This window comes from Meles meles, chromosome 6 (assembly GCF_922984935.1).
Source record: "Meles meles chromosome 6, mMelMel3.1 paternal haplotype, whole genome shotgun sequence".
NCBI classification, from domain to species: Eukaryota; Metazoa; Chordata; class Mammalia; order Carnivora; family Mustelidae; genus Meles; species Meles meles.
The window spans coordinates 130,866,551-130,887,966 of NC_060071.1; the positions used below are offsets into that span (position 1 = coordinate 130,866,551).

The window sequence follows — 21,416 nt, forward strand, 5'->3', positions numbered from 1 at the left end:
GGGGCTTATAAGATGCTGCTGGAAAGGGAGACCTGCATTAGGCTTATTTTTCTCACTGATCAGTTGTGTGACCTCTGGTTAATGACTTCATCTCCTGAGTCTTCTTTTTAGAGTAAAGGATTTGGATAAAAATCCAAAATACCTCCCAAGTTTTTATTTTATTTTGTGTTTTTTTTTTTTTTATAAGTGATTCATTCCTTTTGATTCAACAGTGCCACTTAAAGATTGTTTCTTGAATTTATAAAAATTATCCTATATTGGAGTATTTGCCATAGCATCTATTAGTAAAAATAAATGTTATCCCATTATCAGTAGGATACTGATAGTAGGGATTATTTTAATCAATTAGGGCAAACTATGCATTTGTTAAGAAAAAGGATGTGGATTTATTTGTTGTCATGGAAAGTTACCCATGATATGTCAACTGCAAAAAATTTATAAAATATTATGTATAACACCTCATTAACTTTTTTTCTTATTTAAAGAAATGAAATGGATATGTGTTTGACTAGTCATGCACATATGCAGAGAAAAATTTCTGAGAGCATACAGCCATATACTATCAGTGTTTTTCTCTTCATGGGTGGTATTAGCAGATTGTATTTATTGCTTTTTATCATTCTTTATTATTTATTTTTAACTGTGGTAAAATTTACCATCATAAAGATTTTATTGATTTATTTGAGAGAGAGAAAAACAGAAAGAGATGGGGTGGGGAGGCACAGAGGGAGAAGGAGAAGCAGACTCCCCCACTGAGCAGGGAGCCAGACCCCAGGGCTTGATCGCAGGACTCTGGGATGCTGACCCGGACCGAAGGCAGATGCCTAACTGACTAAGCCACCCAGGTACTCCTCACTTTTTTTTTTTTTTAAGATTTATTTTATTTTTAAGCTTCAGTTTAAGTTGAGAGAGAGGGAGAGAGAGAGCACCTGAGTTGTGGGGGATGAGAGAGGAGAGTGAGTCTTAAGCAGATTTCCTCGCTGAGCGCAAGGCCCAATGTGGGGCTTGATCTCACAACCCATGAGCAAAGAGTCTGATGCTGAAACAACTGTGGCACTGGCCAGGCAACCCTATCACTGTATTACTTTTAAACGTTAAGTAGTGTTAGGCACATTCACTATTTTAGAACTCTTTTTACCTTGCAAAACTGAAACTACCCCCATCAAGCAACACCTTTCCATGATACCCTTTTTCCAGTCCCCAGACATCACCTTTCAACTTTCTGTCTCTATAACTTTGACTACTCCAGGTATCTCATTTAAGTGGAATGATACAATATATTTGTCCATTTGTGATTGGGTTATTTCACTTAGCATAGTGTCTCCAAAGTTTATCCATGTTGTAGCATGCGTAAGAAGTTTCTTCCTTTTTAAGACTGGATAATACTCCATTGTATGTGTAACCACATTTGGTTGATCCATTTATCTGTCAGCGGACACTTGGGTTGCTTCTACCTTGTGGCTATTGTGAATAATGCTGCTATAAACATGCGTCTACAAATATCTCTTCAAGACTCTCTTTCAATTCTTTTGGGTATATGCCTAGAAATGGAACTGCTGGTAACTCTATTTTCAATTTTTTTAAGGAATCAACGTATTGTTTTCCATATGATCTGTACAATTTTATATTCCTACTAAACTAACAGTGTACCAGGGTTCCACTTTCTCTCCAGCACTTGTTATTTCCTGTTTTTTTGGCTTTGTTTGTTTTTGATAGCAGCCACCCTAATAAGTTTGAGATGATCCTGTATTTTTTTTTCTGATAAGTTTTGCTATTAATTACTTTTTAAAATTAATGTAAATTTTTAAATAATTAAAATAAAATTAATTATTTTTATTAACATATGAAGTATTACTTGCCCCACGGGTACAGGTCTTTGTATCGTCAGGCTTACACACATCACAGCACTCATCATATCACATACCCTCATGTTATAAACCCCAATGTTTATAACCCAACCACCCTTTCCATTCGTTATTAATTACTTTTTATATTCAGAGTGAACTATAAAGGTATTTCCATTTTGTAAAAATTGCATAAATTAACAACCTTTTATTTTTTAGTATTTCTCCAATATTATTTACTTTTACAGCAGGTATTACATTTATTTCAGATGCAGTAGTAAATTATTTATTGGGGTATTAAAGTTGATTATTACGATAAATTAGAAGCTTGATCCTGAGCGGTATTTTGAGTTTTTAGTAAAACACTGTATCAGAGTAAATATCTTAATTGTTTTTAAGCAAAAAGGTAGAAAACCAAGAATTTTCATTCTTAGTAAATATTAGCTGCTAATTTTTTTGATAGAATATTTTTGCTCAGGTTTTATTAACTAAACTTATGTTTACCAGTATCATTTAAAAAATTTGATTTGATGTATAATTTATCATAAAGTTAACCTGCTTTATGTGCACAATTCAATAATTTTTAGTAAATGTACTGAGTTGTGTAATCATCACCATGATCCCAGTTTAGAACATTTCTGTTGCCCCAGTAAGACTCCTTGTGACCAGGACCCTTCTGGCTGTATAGAATTGTTAGCAAAAGATTTCTTATTACAGGGCAATGTTTATTGCTTCTCTTAAATGAACCCAAATGTCTTTTATCCCCTGTAGCTTCCTGCATGAAATATGCACATCATCAAATAGGTAAATTTTATTTAGGGGACTGTATGATGATATGCATGAAATGTGTTTGAATTTGTACAACTTTTAGCAAGGAAAATCTTGCATCAGAGAAAACATTCTTTTATGTTTATTTTAGAGAGTCCCAATTAAACATTTTTCTGTTTGACTTTAGTTTTTGATCTTTTACAGCTGGTTTATTTTCTGTAGATCACAGTGGAAAAGATTGACAACCTAATGAAACACACATTTAATTATTTGCTGCTCATAGACATCAAAACTTTTCTAGGCAGGTCATGTTTATAGAAAATTAAAATGAAAAAGAACTAAATAGAACAGTTTATCATTAATAGAAGAAAAAATGCTGTCTTTGGGAAACTTGGCATTTCCCTTCTACTTCACCAGAGGGCACTCTTTTCTAGTATATTTTAATTCTGATCTATTGAATTATTATACTTTGAAAGATTCAAGTCCTTTATTGGGATCCAGGTTTGGATTATTTAGAGGCTAATGATTGTTTTCTTTTGTAAGTTTCAGTCCATTTTTTTGGTGATCTGTTTTATAATAGCATTAAAAAGGGCACTTATAAACAAGACATTTTTAAATGCTGTAGGTGGTCATGTATCTGGCATAAAATATCTCTTCAGTATGTTCTCTTTTTGCCTAACAGCTCTGTAATGTCACCGTTTCTGTCTGTTCATGTTAAGATTTCAGATCGGGTGGAACGACGGCTTCAGGAAATAGAAAGAGAGATGCGCACAGAAAGAGAGCTAGTGGAAAAACGTCAGGATCAGCTGGGAGTTATTTCTTTGCAGCTACAGGAGGTTTGTGAAAAATACTTTCTCAGAATGTAAATCTTGAGTTCAGATAGTTCGGATACTTATTTAGCCACTGTTAAAATGGTTAGAGTTTCTTGGTCATTGCATGTATATTTCAGTGCATCTGAGAAGTATAGCATGTCCGTTATCTAGTTCAGTGTGTGAAGATAGCCCTATCTGGTTCAAACCCAAAGTCCACTGCTTGCTGATTGTGGTGACCTTGGGCAAATTCCTTTGCTTTTCTAGGCCATTTCCTCTGTGGAAAATGGAAATAGTAATATTATTTACCTAATCATGTTGGTGTGAAGATAAATGAGTTAATGCTTGTAAAGCACTTAGTATAGTTTTTTTTTTTTTTTTAAGCACTTAGTATAGTATTGTAAAGCACTTAATATCTGGCATGTGCTCAAAAATGTTAACTGAAAGTGTGATTACTCTGATCAATTTTCCTTGGCATGAACTAGACCCCAGGGGTCAGCAAACTATGGCCACTGGGCCAAATGTTTCCCATTGCCTAGTTTTTGTAAATAAAGTTTTATTGGAACACAGCCATTCATTCATTTACTGGTTGTGGGTGGTCTTTTGACACTGTGGCAGCACTGAGGAGTTGTTAAAAGAGACCATATAACCCACAAAGCCTAAAGTATTGACTTTCTGGCCCTTTTATAGAAAGTTTGCCAACCCCTGGGCTAGACTATGGTCATACCATTCCAAAACTGAGATCGCTTACTTTTTAGGTACCTTTTTTATTTTGAAATTTCAGACTTAGGAGGAAGTTGAAAAATTAGAACAAAGGATTTCTGTATACCCTATACCCTATAGATCGCTCCAATATTCACATTTTATATGTATGTTATAATAATAATACTAATGTATAAGTTATTATATATTACATATATGTAATTTTTTTAGCTAGTTGCAGACGTGATGTAAATACTTCTACCTAAATAATATGGTGTGTACATTCTCTTCCATAATCATAGGAATTTAATACTGGATTAATACTATGATATAATCTATAGTTTTCATTCACATTTAGCCACTAACATCCTTTTCTGGTCCAGGCTATAATACAGGATCACATACTGCATTTGACCATTGTGTCTCTTTAGTCTCCTTTGATCTGGAACAGTTTTTTCAGTTTTTTAATTTTTTGTCATTTATGACCTTGACAGCTTTGCAGAGTACTGGCCAGTTATTTGTAGAAGTCTTGCATTTTGGTTTGTTGATGCTGTCTCATGACCAAATTCAGATACAGATGATGGACTTTTGGCAGGAAACACAGAGAATTGGTGTTACATTCTTCCCAGGGTATCTTATTAGAAGGCATATAAATGTCCATTTGTCCCATTACTGGTGAAAACTGAATATTTGGTTAAGGTGTTGTCTGCCAAATTTCTCCACTGTAAATCTTAATAATATGCCTTTTTAAGTATTTATTCTATGTGGAAATTCTTTGAAACTTGAAAATAGCTTATCGTATTTTCATCCATAGATTTTAACGTTTATTAATATTCTTTCATGGAACAGTTATTACTATAAGTGATGCTAAATGGTGTTTTTTTTTTTAACACATTCTATCACTTTTTCTGCATTTATTAATTGGATTCATACTGTGAGGAAAGGCTTTGCTTTTTCCTTTAATTAATGGTGTAGATTTGTAAATTTCATTGTATTATGTTGGTTATGTTTTATTACTATCATTATAGAAAATTGATTTGTTGAATTTCCTTTAAATGTGGCTTAGATCTATACATAAAGTATAAAAAATTGAGACAAAACAAAAGATTTTAAAAAGGATTTCTTTTTCTTTTACAAAATGATTTTCTCTAAAAGTGGTGTTCTATAAATGCACATATATGTGCTTGAAGATCATTGACCCTTATAAATTGGAGGATTAAAAAAATTTTTTTTAAGGCGCACCTGGGTGGATCAGTTGGTTAAAGCCTCTGCCTACCGCTCGGGTCGTAATCTCAGGGTCCTGGGATCGAGCCCCACATCGGGCTCTCTGCTCAGCGGGGAGCCTGCTTCCTCCTCTCTCTCTGTCTACTGTGATCTCTGTCTGTCAAATAAATAAATAAAATCTTTAAAAAATTTTTTTTTTAATTATTAGGAGATACTGCCAATTGAAAACTAGGTACAAAAATGGCAACCCTGAAATTATAATGTAAACAATAGAAAATCTACTTTTGTTTTCTAAAATTCCATTTTCCTCTATTTCACAAAAGGAGGCATACCCTTGTTAGTTGGTAATTACTTTGAAGAGGATACTTTGTTGAATAATTAGATACAGCATGTGGGTAGCCTTCTTTTTTAAACCTTGATTTTTATACATTTGTTCTCAAAGTAAATTGCATCTGGTGAGCATAAGAATAGACAATTGTTCTTTCTTGCAAGAGAAAATTAGAGAAATTTTCCATACTTATTTTCTTCTTTCTTTGCAGAATGCATAAAATTACAAAGAGGGAGAGGAAGATTGCTTCCCATCCCTGTTCTTGAGAAACCAGAGCCTGAATATTTGCATTGTAATTGTCAGTTTGACTAAAAGCTTGAGCTGCGATTTAGAATTCCATCTCTGACAATACAGTAGAGGATCACTATTGATAAAAAATGTTTAATTTCATATTTTGTCACTTTAGTATAAGTGGTGACCCATATGCTTTTAAAAGGTGGTTTTTGGATTAAACAGTGCAGTGGAAGCTGGAAAGGATTAATTTAGGCTGATATGTTTTCCTTCTCCCAAGTTAAGTGGCTTAGGCTGATCTGGAAAGGTCATGTTTAAGGAGAGGAAACACTTTGCTTTCTTTTCAATATTAAAAAATACTTTTGTAAACATCTATACTGTATGATGATAGTAATTGATATATTTTGTTTCTGGCTATGGTGAGAAAAATGAATTTATAGATGAGTAAGGAGATCTGGACTTTCAGCCACTGTGCTCTTCTGCCTCCCTTAAAGGTATAATTCAATGTTAGTGAAAATTAGGACATTTAAAAATTGTTAAGAGATTAGAAGTATTCATTAAAAATTCCAGGATATCAGCGATTTCTAGGTATAATGTCATATTATGGGGAGGCAATGTGTACTTTTGGCTAAAACTTGCTTCCTTTTAGTGATCTAATGAGGTCCTTAGGTCCTTGGAGCTTTATCTGTTCCCATTTAATGAAAAATACAGTATTAATCATTAGAAATTGGTTGAGGAACAGCCACTCTTCTCTTCCTATTTAGTGGTCTTAAGGAATTGTTCAGTCTTTAATGAGCTGATGTGTGTTTTTTCCCCTCTCTTGGTCTAAGCAGGAAGGCTGTAGACACTCTGTAATCTGGTCAATTTACTAGTCATGTGCTACTGATGTCACATGAATGTCAGATTTTCTTAACTTGGTAAGGATCTCCAACTGGCCCTCATACTAAATTGAATATTTTGTCTTCATTTGAATTACTTAAAATGAAGTACATGAAATAAATGCTGGGTGTATATTTGTATATGCTTTTCAGAACATTTCATAGAATATTAAAGTGCTAGTTCTCCCACTTACTCCCACCAGTAATATGCCATGCTTGCCAGTGATTTAGGGTGAATCGGGTGCCTCAAGGTTGTAGGTGTACACTTCAGGGAGAAGTGTAGGGAAAGTTGAAGAATGGAATCTTAATTGAAGATGGTGAAGATTAGTAGGGGATTGGTAGGTGTAAGATGGGCACTCAGCTCAGTGGTTTTCAGTCTGTACATCTGTGAGAAACCAGATTATGTGAGCCTCATCGATATTGTTAAAGCCTTGTACAGAAAAGTTAAAGCGATAGATTTTTTTCCCACTATTTTTCTTCATCTTTTGGCATCTGTACCAATTGTGAAAAGCCCAATGAAGTAATGCTATTTGTTCCTTCCCAGAAATGTCATTGTGGCTCCAGAGATGCTGAGTAATATGGATACTTCACCTAAGAAAAACCTTGGGTACAGTTTATAAATGTATTTAGTTTGAACTCATTAAGGGAGAAGCTTCTGAGGAAGCCAAGAATGTATTCCTAATGTCCTCTTAATAGCTTTAGCATTTCCCTTGAGACCTCTGTGTCAATTCAGAGTAGAATCTAGTCAGGCATATGTTCTAAGGTGTCCTCATTAACCCCTTCATTTAGAGACTCCCCTGCTTGGCTTGGATTGACCAGGAGACCTTTCTGAGGCTGGTAGATTTTGGACTTCACTTATCTTTCCAAGGCTAAATTGTATAACTTTTGCTTGGCACGTTACCCTTCTGTTTCCATAGTCAATGCCCTGATATTTTCACATATTTATTTCATAGTACAATTATCCCCTTCCCCACTGATGTTACTTGATGCCTTTTATATAAATGCCCCTTAAATCACTCTGACATTGATCAGCCCAATAGCCTCCCAGGGCTTTGAGAAAGACCATTAGACTATACAATTCAATGGGAGTTTAAAGTACAAGCTCCGTGGAAAGCATGATGGAGGCCCAGAAAATGCACATTATTTTCCCACTCCTTGGGACATGAGCTCTAGAATCTGGTCTTTTTGAGGCTTGGGTGACCAGGTGGGACGTAGTAAGCACTGAGTAGCAGAGTTGGGGGGACATGCAAGGACCCTCAGACTACCAACGGCCTGAAAGTAGAGTATCACAACAGGACTACTGCACATGTGCCATTCTGTAGGAAAATGTGTGTAGCTAGGGAAAATTCTAGAACTCTTCCTCTATTGTTTATTCTTTATGGGGTGGAGCTCTATGTGTTGGTTAAGTCTGAGCCTTAATTTAAGTCCTGGTTTTTATTCTTTTAATAAGCTCTAATCCCATCGACTAGCTTCCTCCTTTTGCAATGATGGCTTTTTTTCTCCTCACCGTTCTGTTTCTAGTGATCTTTTTTTTTTTTTAAAGATTTTATTTATTTGACAGACAGAGATCGCAAGTAGGCAGAGAGGCAGGCGGGGGGCGGGGGCAAGCAGGCTCCCCATTGAGCAGAAAGCCTGATGTGGGGCTGAGACCATGAGCTGAGCTGAAGGCAGAGGCTTTAACCCACTGAGCCATCCAGGCGCCCCTCTAGTGATCTATTTAACATGAGTTTTTTTTGTCCCAGGTTATTACGAATTACTATTTCTTGATATTTAATTGTATTCTTCTTGAACATTTTGCATTTTTAGCATTTCACATAGTAGTACTTAATAAATATTTGTCAAATGCATTAAGTAGTGACCATATTCATACATTGTTTCGATCCACTGTTTTACTTTTATTTCTTACATAATTCTTTTAAGTATTTATTCATACATAATTTATTCATACATAATTTAAATGTATAACTAAATGTGATCATATCATAAATGCTCATACATTCTCTCTTTTTTTTTTTTTAAAGATTTTATTTATTTATTTGGCAGAGAGAGATACAAGTAGGCAGAGAGGCAGGCAGAGAGAGTGAGAGGGAAGCAGGCTCCCTGCCGAGCAGAGAGCCCGATGCGGGACTCGATCCCAGGACCCTGAGATCATGACCTGAGCCGAAGGCAGCGGCTTAAACCACTGAGCCACCCAGGCGCCCCATACATTCTCTTTTTAATGCAGCTTTTGTTTTATTTGCTTGGCTCATTCCCCCCACCTCCTCCTGCCCCCCCCATCTCTTATGTATTCTCTGATCATCAACCATTAACCCCATTCCCTAAGAAAAAGGAACCAGTGTGAACAACCTGGTAGATCGATCCCTTTTTATTTTCCTTAATCATTACTCTTAATTATCCTAGACAGATTATATGGATCATATATGCCTTTGCATATATAGGACTTTTTTTGTATGTTTCATTTTAATAAAATGAGATCACATTTTACACACACACACACACACACACACACAATTCTGCTTTTTGCTTTTTTCTCTCACCAGTATTTTCTGGAAATTCCTTGAACTAGCTGATGTGGTTCTAACTAAATCTTTTATTACCAGAGATGAATTTTTATTATAATAGAGGCTATCAGATTATTTTTTTCCAAAAGGTTCTAGCCTTTTACATTTCTGTTAGTAAAATGGTTGAAAATGGCCCTTTTCCCTACATTCTCTTTAATTTTTGCCAGGCTCATGGGTATCAAGTGTTAACTCATTTTTATGTTTATTTGCATTTCTCTATTAGTGAATTTGAATATCTTTCACATATTTTTTTGGCAGTTTGCATTTGTGCCTGTGCAGATAGCTTGTTTATCACTTGCTCATTTGAAAATATTAGATTACTGTGTTTTCCCTCAGGAATTTTACTTTTTCAGTGGCACGAGGAAGGAATCTGTTATTTTTTACATGACTAATGAGTTGCCTCAGCATCATTTTTGAATAATTTGTTCTTTCCCCTCTGATTTAAATGCCACTTCTGTTATATATCTAGTTTCCCATGGTATCTCTCTGGTTCTATATGCTTTTCTATTGATCTGTTTGTCTACCCCTGAACTGTTATCATTTTATCTCCATTATTATAGCTTTCATTATATTTTGGTAAATGATAATGAAAATCTCTTGTCATGTTCCTTGAAAAATCCTGCTGGCATTTTAATTGTAATTATACTGACTACATAGATTAATTTGAAGAGAGGTGTTTTCTAATGTTCTTCAATAATGCTTTATAATTATATATAAAGGTCTTATTCATCTTTCGTTGGACTTATTCCTAAGTATCTTTCTATTGTGAATGGAATCTTTTTTTTTATTACATCTCTGAATGGTTAATTGTAGTATATAGGAGTGTAATTGGTTTTATACATGGCTCTTGTATGCAACAATTTTGCTTAGTGATCTTATTTTATAATTTGTTAGCAGCTTTCATTTATTACTATCATGTACTATATACTGTGTAGATAATCATATATGAAATGAAAGGCAGTTTAGTCTCTAACTTTATAATTCTTTGTCATTGCTTTATTGCATTGGCTAGAAACTTAAGTGCAATGTCGACTAGAAATAAAGAGCAAGAATTCTTGCTTTATTCCTGTTTTTATAGGGATGCTTCTAAAGTGTTAATCTTGTTGCATGTGTTTGCTCCTGATTTCTTCAATGCTGTTCTCTACCAGATTAAGAACATTGCCTTCTATTCCTAGATTTCGAAAAGTTGTGTTTGTTTCTTTTAAAAAAATCACAATGTGTTGTAGAATTTATCAAATACTCTTGGTGCTTGCTATATTTCTTTTTTGATATTGAAATATGGTTGACTTTATTAATCGATATTGACCCCTCCCAGCATTTTTTTGGTTATAATATATTATTTTTTATACATTGCTGAGTTAATTTGCTAGTGTTTTCTTAGGACATTTATATTTCTATTAATGATTGAGGGCTTATAATTTTCTTTGTACTGCTCTTTTTGGTTTTGGAAGCAAGGTAACATTAACCTCATAAAATGAATCAGGTAGATTCTTTTTCTTTCTAGCTCTGTTTAAGAGAGGGATTGTCTATTTCTTGATTGTTTATTAAAACTCACCTATAAAACCATTTGTTCCTGTTATCCTTTTAGTGGCTGAGGTTTTCAGTTTTTTTCTTTTTTTTTTTTTGTTTGTTTGTTTTGGTTTGTATAGCTTTTTATTTTTAAGTCAGTTTGGTAATAGATGATACTTTGTTATCCATTTTGCCTGTATTTTGAAGTTAATTTTAAAAGCAATCATAGCCCTGATTTATTATTTTTAAATCTTGCTTTGAAGCTGTATACTTTCTTGCTAATATTAGCTATTCCTTTTTCTTTACTAGTTTTGCTAAACATGTGATTATTAGTTTTTATTTTGACTAGCTTTATTAGTCCATCAACTTCTGTTTTTAACTGTATTTTTTCTTCCTTTTTTGTTTTTAGGATTACTCTGTTTCAGTTTTTAGATTTACAAGTTGAAACATTAGCTGATTTTTCTGCTTTTAACAATTACTGTGAATTTATCACTAAATTACCATATATTTTGATATGCTATTCTTTTATGGTGGTTTATTTCTAAATCTTTTATAGTTTCCTTTATGATTTTCTCTGAAACTTAAGACTTACTTAGGAATGCCTTTTGAAAAATCCAAATGTGTGTATTCTTACTTAACTCTTTTTATTATTAATTTTTAATTCCTTTGAAACTTGTTGACACTTCCATTTTGACACCTGGTACCATGATCAGTTTTTTTGGTAGATATTATGAGTAAAAAATTTAACACATTTTCAGTTTAGCATATGACACACATACATGCACACTCCTATAATTTAGTAAGTCAAATTAGTAAATTTTGTTCTGTTCTTTTGTGTTCTATTAAATATGTCCGTCTAGAGCCTGCCAGTATAATGAGGATTGTTAATTTCTCTCAGTGATTTTATTTTTTTACTAGTTTTTTTATTTTTAGTTTTGTTCTGTTTTGTGGCTGTTTCATGGATATGAATTAATTACTTCTTGGTCAATTATTTTTTAATCTGTAGTTTTCCTCTTGATGTTAGCATTCTTTTGAGTTACTGTCTTGGCATATGATTTTTCTGCTATATTTTAATCCTTGCTTTATAACTTATATTTTTATGTTTCTTTTTCTTATAAACACCTTACAGCTGGACTTTAAAAATCTCATTTGATAAATTATGACTTTTAGTGGCTGGTTTAGTCACTTTTTCTTAAAATTATTGATGCATTTGGAAATGTTTTTATCCTTTTATTTGTTTTCTTTTAACATCTTTGCTTTTTTTGTCCCCCCCCCCATTTTTTTTGTTTTCTACTGGATTGAAATGTGTTATATATTCATTTTTATACTTCTGACTTTGATTATATTTCTATTTTTTAAATGGTTATTCTCAAATTTAAAAATTGCATCTATAACTACAAATTGTTCTAAGAAATCTGTGCTCTAAGCACAGTGATTTCCTCTCGTGTCTCATATGAACACTTTTCTTCAGACCCTCAGCAAACTTACATCTTTCTCATCCTTCGGGTTTAATTGTTGCCACCTCTTCAGAGAGAACTGCCCTGCCCCTCCCTTTTCTAAAATAGCTCTTTTCTGGAAAGCCTGGGTGGCTCATTTGGTTGAGCCAAACTAAAAAAACTAGACTCTTGATTTTAGCCCAGGTCATTATCTCAAAGTCCTGAGATCAAGGCCTGAGAGGAGTTCTGTGCTCAGCAGGGAGTCTGCTTGAAATTTTCTCCCTCTGCCCCTCCCCACCAAAATAAATAAAAACAACTAAAAAAAAATAGCTCTTTGGGACGCCTGGGTGGCTCAGTGGGTTAGGCCGCTGCCTTCGGCTCGGGTCATGATCCCGGGGTCCTGGGATCGAGTCCCGCATGGTCTCCTTGCTCGGCAGGGAGCCTGCTTCTCTCTCCACCTCTGCCTGCCTGTGTGCTCTCTCTCTCTCTCTTTCTCTCTGACAAATAAATAAAAAATTTAAAAAAAAAAAAAAAATAGCTCTTTTCTATCCATTGTTTTCTATCATATTATATTACTTTATCTTTTCATAGCACTTAACACCACCTATAACTGTATATTTGTTTATGTTATTGTATGTCTTTCCCACCAAAATGGGAATGCTGTTGGCAGGAACTTTGTCCATCTCACCTGTTTTCTGGCGCATGTAATTCAGTGTTTACCCCACTGCAGAGAGTCTGTTAATAGTTGTTGAAGAAATTCCCATTATTTTCACATGTAAGTGACCATTTGGTTGAGTGTTACACTCTTGGTTAAAAAAAACAAACTTTTTTTTCTCTCTCAAAGATTTGTCTGTGTTGTATTATCCTACTGCTCTTATTCCTGCAAAGAAAGTGAATGTTAACAAATTTTAACCTCTTTGACGTTGAATAGGTAGCAGTTTAAATGATTTAACTGAAATCCTATAAGCATTCTTCAAGAATTAAGGCAACCAAATTAAATTTTAACTTTTTAGAAAGAGTATTTTGATATGGTACTTTACTGTTTTTCACATTATTTTGGGAATTTAGGACAGCTAAATTTCTGATTTCTTTGTGTCTAACAGACGAAGTTAGAAAAAAAAATTAGACTAGAACTGCTCAGATACATGAATTCTGAAAGTAATATCTCTTTAAAATATTAATTATGGATTTCTGAAATTGTTAATTCAACTGTGAGGATGTGAATGAACCAACACCTTATGGTGTTGTTCCCATCATGGGTCAATATCAAAGGCTGATTGAGTTTGATTTGGAGACATAGCAAATAATGGACAGAAAAGATGTAAGAGATACAGGTTTTTCCTTTGTGATTTTCAGAATGTTTGAAAATTCTTTTAATATGTTTCAAAATTTATACTACGTGTTTCAAAATTAGATAAAAGTCTTAGGAGAGTACTTAGAAATAGGGAATTACTACATATTTTTGGCCACTAGTCGTCAGTGTTGAACCATCAATTGTGACCCAGCAGGCATCCTTCATTAAAGTCGCTAAACTATCTTGGAAAATGATGATAACATATATATATCTCAACTATTAGGCCTCCCTGAAAGTGTACTTGGCACAAGCATTGCAACTGAAAAAGAATATAATTATCTAACTATTGCTATTTGGAAATTTAAATTTGAAACAGTGTTGCTTTCTACAGTTGAAAAATAAAATATGACACACTGAGTACTATGTAATAAGACATCTGTTATATTTAACACTAAAGCTGTCATTTTTATGCCTTTTTGTTGGAGTTTCTTTCATTCTTCGTATTTAGGGTTACAGTTCTTCCTCCTTCCCTCTCTCCTCCCTCTGTGGAAAAAATCTTTTTACATATAGTTAAACAGTTAGAGACTATAATTTGATAAGAGAGTTTCTGTCACTGGAATCATGTATTCCCATGCCCTTGTCCGTGGTTCATGTATCTAATCTATGCAGGAATGTCCCATTTTTATTTTATATAGACGCAAACTTTTTCCAGTTATCATTTTCTTTTCCTTAATCATCACTGCCTTTGTACCTTGTTGTCCACCCAACCCTGGAACAGTCATTTTTCACTGGCATTCTATGTTGATTTCCCTTTGTGTGGTCTTATTTGTGTCTCTTTCACCTGATACAAAGTGTTTTTTGTAGCTGTATGATTCCTTGCATTTCTGGTTGATTTACATTTGTATTTAGTACCCTAGATCTCTCTCTCTCTCTCTTTTTTTTTTTTAATACTGAAGCTGTGGTATTACTTATTACTCAAGAAATGAGAAGTTGCTTAGGCTTTTCTAACATCACTTACAGTCAAGTTAGAACACTATTTACATGTGTAACCTTACGTCATCATTCCATGGGCTTATTTGGCAAGGAGAAAAAGTTGTTCAGTTTCCTATTTTTCATCTGGGATTGAGATCCTGAAGCACTGTTAGCCAATATCAGACTTGGATGAGAATCAAACCTGGGCAGACTTGGGTTGCTGAAGCTCCATTTCCTGTTCTTTCCCCTCCTGACCTGGGAACTTGTATAGAAGGTGCTAAATTATCTCTTTTTGTGTGGTTCAGCCTAGTAAGTAGCTCCTATGATTTATTTCTTCTAAAAGGATGGATACTCATCTTGATGACAAAAACAATGTCAACTTTATATTTAAAAAATTTTATGTGGTTCCTTTATGTTCTCGCCTTTACCATTTCTCTCATCCTTCACGTCCTATCCATCATTAAATTCTGTCAGTTCTATTTATTTTTAAAGGTTTTATTTATTCACTTTAGATGGAGAGAGAGAAAGATAGAGAGCAAGGAGGAAGAGCAGGGGAAGTAGGGCAAGTAGACTCCATGCTAAGTGGATACGGGGCCTGATCCCATGACTTTGACATCATAATCTGAGACAAAATTAAGATTTGGGTGCTTAACCAACTAATCTGTCCAGGCACTGCATCAGCAATATTTAAGAAATGTTTTCTGAGGGGCGCCTGGTTGGCTCAGTGGGTTAAAGCCTCTGCTTTCGGCTCAGGTCATGGTCCCAGGGTCCTGGGATCGAGCCTGCTTCCTGCTCTCTCTCTGCCTAATTGTGATCTCTATCTATCAAATAAATAAATAAAATCTTTAAAAAAAAAATGTTTTCTGAATTGATCACTCCTCACTCCTTCTATCGCTACTATTCTCATCTATCCTCTTGTCTCTATTTTCTCCTGCTTGGGCTAGTGCAGTAGTCAGCCCCCTTGCTCCCATTCTTACCCTCCTACAGTCTTTTCCCCACAGAATCAGATAGTGCCACATCATTCTTCAGTACCCTTCAGTGGTTTCTTTATCATATTCAGAATAAAATGTAAAGTCCTCAGCCTACAAGCCTCCTCACTTATGGTTCCTGTGTACCCACTCCCTTAATTCTCTGTCATTCTTCTTGTCCACTCTAGGCCAACTAGACTTGCCTTCTTGCTTTTCCACAGACATGTTGGGCACCCTCCTGCTTTTGGACATTTACACTTTCCATTTCCAGAGCCAGGAATTTTCAACTCTGGAAACAGTTGCTTTGCTGTTTACCCTCAAGTCTTTCAGATCTTTCAGTAGGGCTTTTAGAGCCCTTCTTCAGCAAGGCCTTATTAACTATCCTTGATAAACCCTTTCTTCACTCTTGCGTCCTTCACACTGCCTCATACTCTTTTTTAATTTTTACTTTTTTATTGGCACTTTTCATTACCGGTCATCCGTCTGCCCCCTGACCAGAATTCAGGCAGGCACATTGCTCACTGCTGTATCTACAGTACCTGGAGCTATGGCAGGCATGGAATAGGGACCCAAGAAGTGTTTCTTGGAGGAAAGGATGAATAGATATTGTCTACTATGTAGTCAGAACTACACATAGTAAAATATGCAGCCTATACTTTCGTGTACTTAGTGTTTGGCATGTAATGTGCTGGGGACTGGAGATTTAATGGTACTTAAAACATGGTCTTGACTTTGAGAGACTCCCAGTTTACCTGAGAAAGAAATGTTAACAATCTCTGTAATTCACTAAGGGTGTTATTTCAGTATTGAAATAGGCTTTACAGCAGCCCAGAGGGAAAATAGTTATCTCTTCTTGACTATTTGGGGAAATTTGGGTAGAAGAAGTGGCATTTTTGCTGAGAGTTTGTGTTTTCAAATCATTTTGGTCATTTCTTTTAATGAATGTGATCCTATCCCATTGCTTATTGCTGCATGAGAAGCACTTTACCAATCGATGGCCGAAATAGATATTTAAATTCTGACTCACTATAGTTTTGATTTACAGTATTGTTCTCTTACTATTTTATACCATGTTAATTATTTTCATCTCTCTTTTATGTTTATTACCTATGGATTACTTATTTTTTTGCAAGGCTAAAGTTAAACATTTTTCTGTAAGGTTGTGAAAGAACCATTAATGTTACCATGCTGATAAAAAGGAAATAGATGGAGAAGAATGATTGTCTATTATGGGATTTGTCTTTCAAAGCCGATTGAACACGATTTGGCACAGCTTGAAATGCGCAGGTCCAAGACCTTTCATGTTCTCCCATCTTCTTCCTTAGTCTTTTTCTTAATTTACCTCCTTGCCTCCTGTACCCCACCCCTGCTGATTTAACCAGTAAGTCTGTTTTATTAGGCTTTGATCATTTCAGATGACACCAAAATCCTTTTAGTATTTTTTTCTGTGGAAAATATTTCTTCCCCAAAATTCCTTGTAAAAGAGAAGCTGGAAGAGATCTTATATGTTGTCTCTTTCAACCTTGTACTCACTCAGTACCTGAATTTCCGTTCACGGAGCAAACTTCCCACGTGGTTCATGCATATCATATAGACAGTTTCCACAAGCCATGTTCCCTTTCTTTTATTGGGAAATATTGATAGTAATAGCTGGCTGGATTTAGAATATTCCAGATCATATATTTCAGGAGCCTGCTGTTTAATATTGACAAAACAAAAGTTGAAAATCTAGAACTGTCTCCTACATTGTAAGAGAAGTAAAATGCCAAGCGTTAGCATGCTAGGGAAGGTTTTTGGGCTCCTTTGAGGGTTGCAGTTTTATGAGATGATGTGTAGATGTCAGTTGTCCTGAGATTCTTTTTTTTTTTTTAAATATTTTATTTATTTATTTGACAGAGAGAGAGAGAGGTCACAAGTAGGCAGAGAGGCAGGCAGAGAGAGAGGGAGAAACAGGCTCCCCACTGAGCAGAGAGCCCGATGCAGGGCTCCATCCGAGGACCCTGAGATCATGACCCGAGCCGAAGGCAGAGACCTAAACCACTGAGCCACCCAGACGCCCCTGTCCTGAGATTCTTAAAATCTCATTTCTGCGTAATACGTCATCTCTTCTTTGGCTTTTTACTTTATTAAGAAAATATTACCTAAGGATATTAATTATTAAGTGTTTGCAGTGTACTTTTTATCCCCTTTCACCTTTCCATTTCAACGACCTTTCTCCAAAATCTTCCAATGTATGTAACATATTTTTTATTATTCAAATGTTTTTGAATAAGGTGTATTTTTCAAGCTATCTTCCTGGGTTGATCAGTTTGCTTGTAGCTCCTTTGTTCGTACCTCACTGAAGTTAGTCCTTATATGATTTTTTGTCCTACTTTTTTCCTCACTAATATTTGCTCTCTAGGTTCTTGAACAGTCCTTTCTTATTTTCTCCAAAATGGCCATTGTGGCTTCTGACTCCTTTCTTTATTTCACCTATTCTTGAAGCATGTGTGTAGATGTTCTTGTAAAGCACTTCAGAATCTGTTTGGAAATAGTTGTTATTAGGAATAAATACTCTTACTGCTGCTGTGAGTTGCATTTAAGTCTTGACACATTTTTTGTTCATACCATATATGACTAGATCTTAAAGTATTGTTTAAGCACATTTATTTTGCTGTGTGTACTTGTTTTTGCTAATATTATCATTGTAAACTATAACAAATAAGGCTAGCATGAATCTGTGTGAGTCCCTTTGTGCAGCACCATATGCAAATAGACATTTAATGCAGCTAATGCTATGATGATGATGAAAAATGTCTGTGCTCTTGTTGACTGAACAGCTGCCTGACAATAGCCTGAGATTTTCTGAGTGCGGGACTTGTTTAATTTCTACTTTGTGTTTTTCTTGAAGAGTGTAATGTTTCTATCTACATTTCCATTGAATTTATCCTAGACCATCTGTTTATAAAGCCCTTTTCCATCATTATCAATTAATATTTATTGGGCAACTACTGAGTGCATAGTAATGTTGTGTAAACAAAGACCACTCTGCTCCAGAAGACTTATTCATTGACTTGGTACGTTTTATTTTGATTAGAAAATAGTGAAAAAAAAAATCCAAAGGCATAAAATAACATCCTCTAACTCCAAACAGTGAAAGGTGTTGTATATTTAAAGGCATTCTACTCAAATACATATAAAACTTGAGAAATTTTATTTTACTTACTCTTTTTAAACTTGAGAAATTTTAAATAAAATTTTTGTAATTACCTATGATCTTCTGTTTGTCAACAGTTCTAACTCAGTGGTCCTGTATTTAGAAAGTCAAATGAGTATCATATTACTCTGGGGTTTCTAATAAAACTCTGAGTGTCCTTTTTCAAAGAGGAAACTACTCAGATAAAAACAGACCCTCCACTAAGAGCCTTTGCTTTTTGATTTTGAAGGAAATCCTGGAAAGTGCACTTGTTGGGCTCACATTTAACTTTACTTGCAAGATTTTTCTTAAGTAAAAGATTGCATAAAAATAAAGTCTGTTCCAGTAAAAGCAGTGGCATTTTAGGGAATAATACTCATTACCATTGTTGCTTTTGAATTAAAGAAGGCAAAAGACCTGAATGTCTTTTTAGCAAACCAACTTTGTAGGCAGTAATTAAGGTTTTGTTTTGCAGATTGGCAAATTTAATAACATTTAAAGAATGAAATTCTGACAGTAGTCAATAGGGCTTTTACTTTTGAGTTATTTTTATAGTCCTGGTAGATCTTGCTGATTCATCCAGGGTCTCTGGCCTCGTTAGTCTTCCGTGTGGCCTTTGGCTAAGGTTTAGGGTAAAGACTATGTCCATGGAACAGAGCAAAGGGAATTGGCTCTCATGGTGATTGAACCCATGACCTTGGTTGGCTTTGTTGGCAAAGGGTCCCCAGCCAGTCACAGACTCCATAGATATGGACATAGTAGAAACAGTAAGTTACTCTTCATTGGGGAAAATAGGTCAGTACTAAGTGACCCTCTATCCTATCAGAATGGTTTCTATAAAAGCTCTTTGGATTCCTGAAAAAAACTAACACCTTATCATAAGACAAAAAAGAAAAAAAAATAGACATCTGAGCCATTCTCAAGGAGAAACTTTCAGTTTTATGCTTCAAAACCTCAGGTATCTTTAAAGAACATCATTAAGGATTACAACTGCCATCAGAAGTAATACCAATGTACTTAAACTACTGATAAATCTTACTTAACTACATGATACTTGATATTACTCTGCCTTTTGAAAAACAGGAATGGTTGTATCTTGTGACTCCACACACAATATGCTTACCACTTCCATCTGGAAAATATACATAATTCAACTGACAGCAGGTTTTTAGAATTTCTCCCTTTGATAGCCCAAAAAATCTGTATGGTGTTATAATGGTAATGATCACATTTGGATTCTCTTTGGCCTTTATCATGCAATTCTACTTTAACTTACTAATTTTTTTTTTTTTTTTTGTGGTAGTTTGCATAGAATTTTTGTTCCTTGGTTATGGCTGAAAATAAATTTCTTTGAATAATTTGAGTAAAATCTAACTATTTTTGAGTTAGATATTGGTTCAGGGATTTAGAATATGAATGCATTGTTTTCTGCCTTGAAAAGAAACTTTTTTTGTTTTGTTTTGTTTGGTTTGGTTTTTGTTGGCACAGATAATCCCCAACTGGATGAACTTAAAGGCTAAAATTTTCCATGACTTTAGCTAGTTCTCATGTGGGAGGAATCTCTAACTTGATTTAGGAAAAAACAAAATTTAGAAATTCACAGAGCTTGACAGAAATAAAATCTATGTTAATTTAAGTGAGTAGTATTAGTTCTTAGCAATAAAATCCTGCTGCAATATGCATATATATTCCTTTTCAAAATATGTATTATTCTATTGATATTTGATGGTTTTAGAGTTGTGATTTAGGTTTTCAAAAGATAATTTTGGAAATAGACACCAGATTTCTTTTAAAAAAATCTCAAATATGTTTCTTATTACAGTATTAAGTATACATATTAAGTACTTAATAATGTTTTTTCTTGATTTGAAATATGACAATTGTTCTTAAAGCTATTTAAAATTTTTAATATCCATAAATATAAACTTTTAGCTTTATAGCTCATGTGGTCTAATTCCAATCAGAATTGCATTATATTGCGAAGCTTAAAATGCTTGCTGACTTTTATTTTGTACCTCCATGAAGAATTTAATTATAAAAATACAGTCAAATGAGCTATGAAGCAATGAAAAAACATAGAGGAACTTTATGGGCATATTATTAAGAGAAAGAATAATTGAAAAGACTACGTACTGTAGGATTCCAACTATATGACGTTCTGGAAAAGAAAAACCATGGAGACAATAAAGAGATTAGTAGTTGCCAGAATTTGGGAGGTAGGGGATGAATAGGTAGAGCACAAGATTTTTAGTGAAAATACACTATGAAAATATATTATGATACTGTAATGATAGATACCTGTCATTATAGATTGGTTCAAACCCATAGAGTGCACAGCACCAAAAATGAACCGTAATGTAAATTATGAGTGATTATATTGTGTCAGTGTACGTTCATCAGTTGTAAAAAATGTGTACTAGTTTGTTGAAGGATGTTGATAATGGGGAAGTTATACAGGTATGAGGACACTGGTGTATATGGGAACTCCACTTCCCTCTCAGTTTTGCTATGAACCAAAAACTGCTAAAAAAAAAAAAAGGCTTTAATAATATATAGTAAGAGCAATACTTTTCTAATTCTAAGTGACATGACTTTATTCTTTATTACCGGGAAAAAAAATCTGACTTGGAAGTTTGTACCTTTTAAAGGGTAATGTTACTGACCTATTGTTCCATGTGAACAGACTTGTTTTTCTATAGTCTTGTTGGTTTACCAGT

At 34.4% G+C, this 21,416-nt stretch overlaps 1 protein-coding gene across 5 annotated transcripts in view; it reads left to right on the top strand.

The window, feature by feature from the left end:
• The window catches only part of CEP128 (centrosomal protein 128), a 412,817-nt gene that overhangs the window by 54,451 nt on the left and 336,950 nt on the right, over window positions 1-21,416 (top strand). For 4 of the 5 annotated variants that reach the window (XM_046006996.1, XM_046006995.1, XM_046006999.1 and 1 more), the window contains exon 9: window positions 3,332-3,448. The exons of the other annotated variant lie outside the window; for it this stretch is intronic. In XM_046006996.1, the coding sequence (XP_045862952.1) occupies window positions 3,332-3,448 (117 nt within the window). The remainder of the gene's footprint in view (window positions 1-3,331; window positions 3,449-21,416) is intronic. 5 annotated transcript variants of the gene reach the window in all.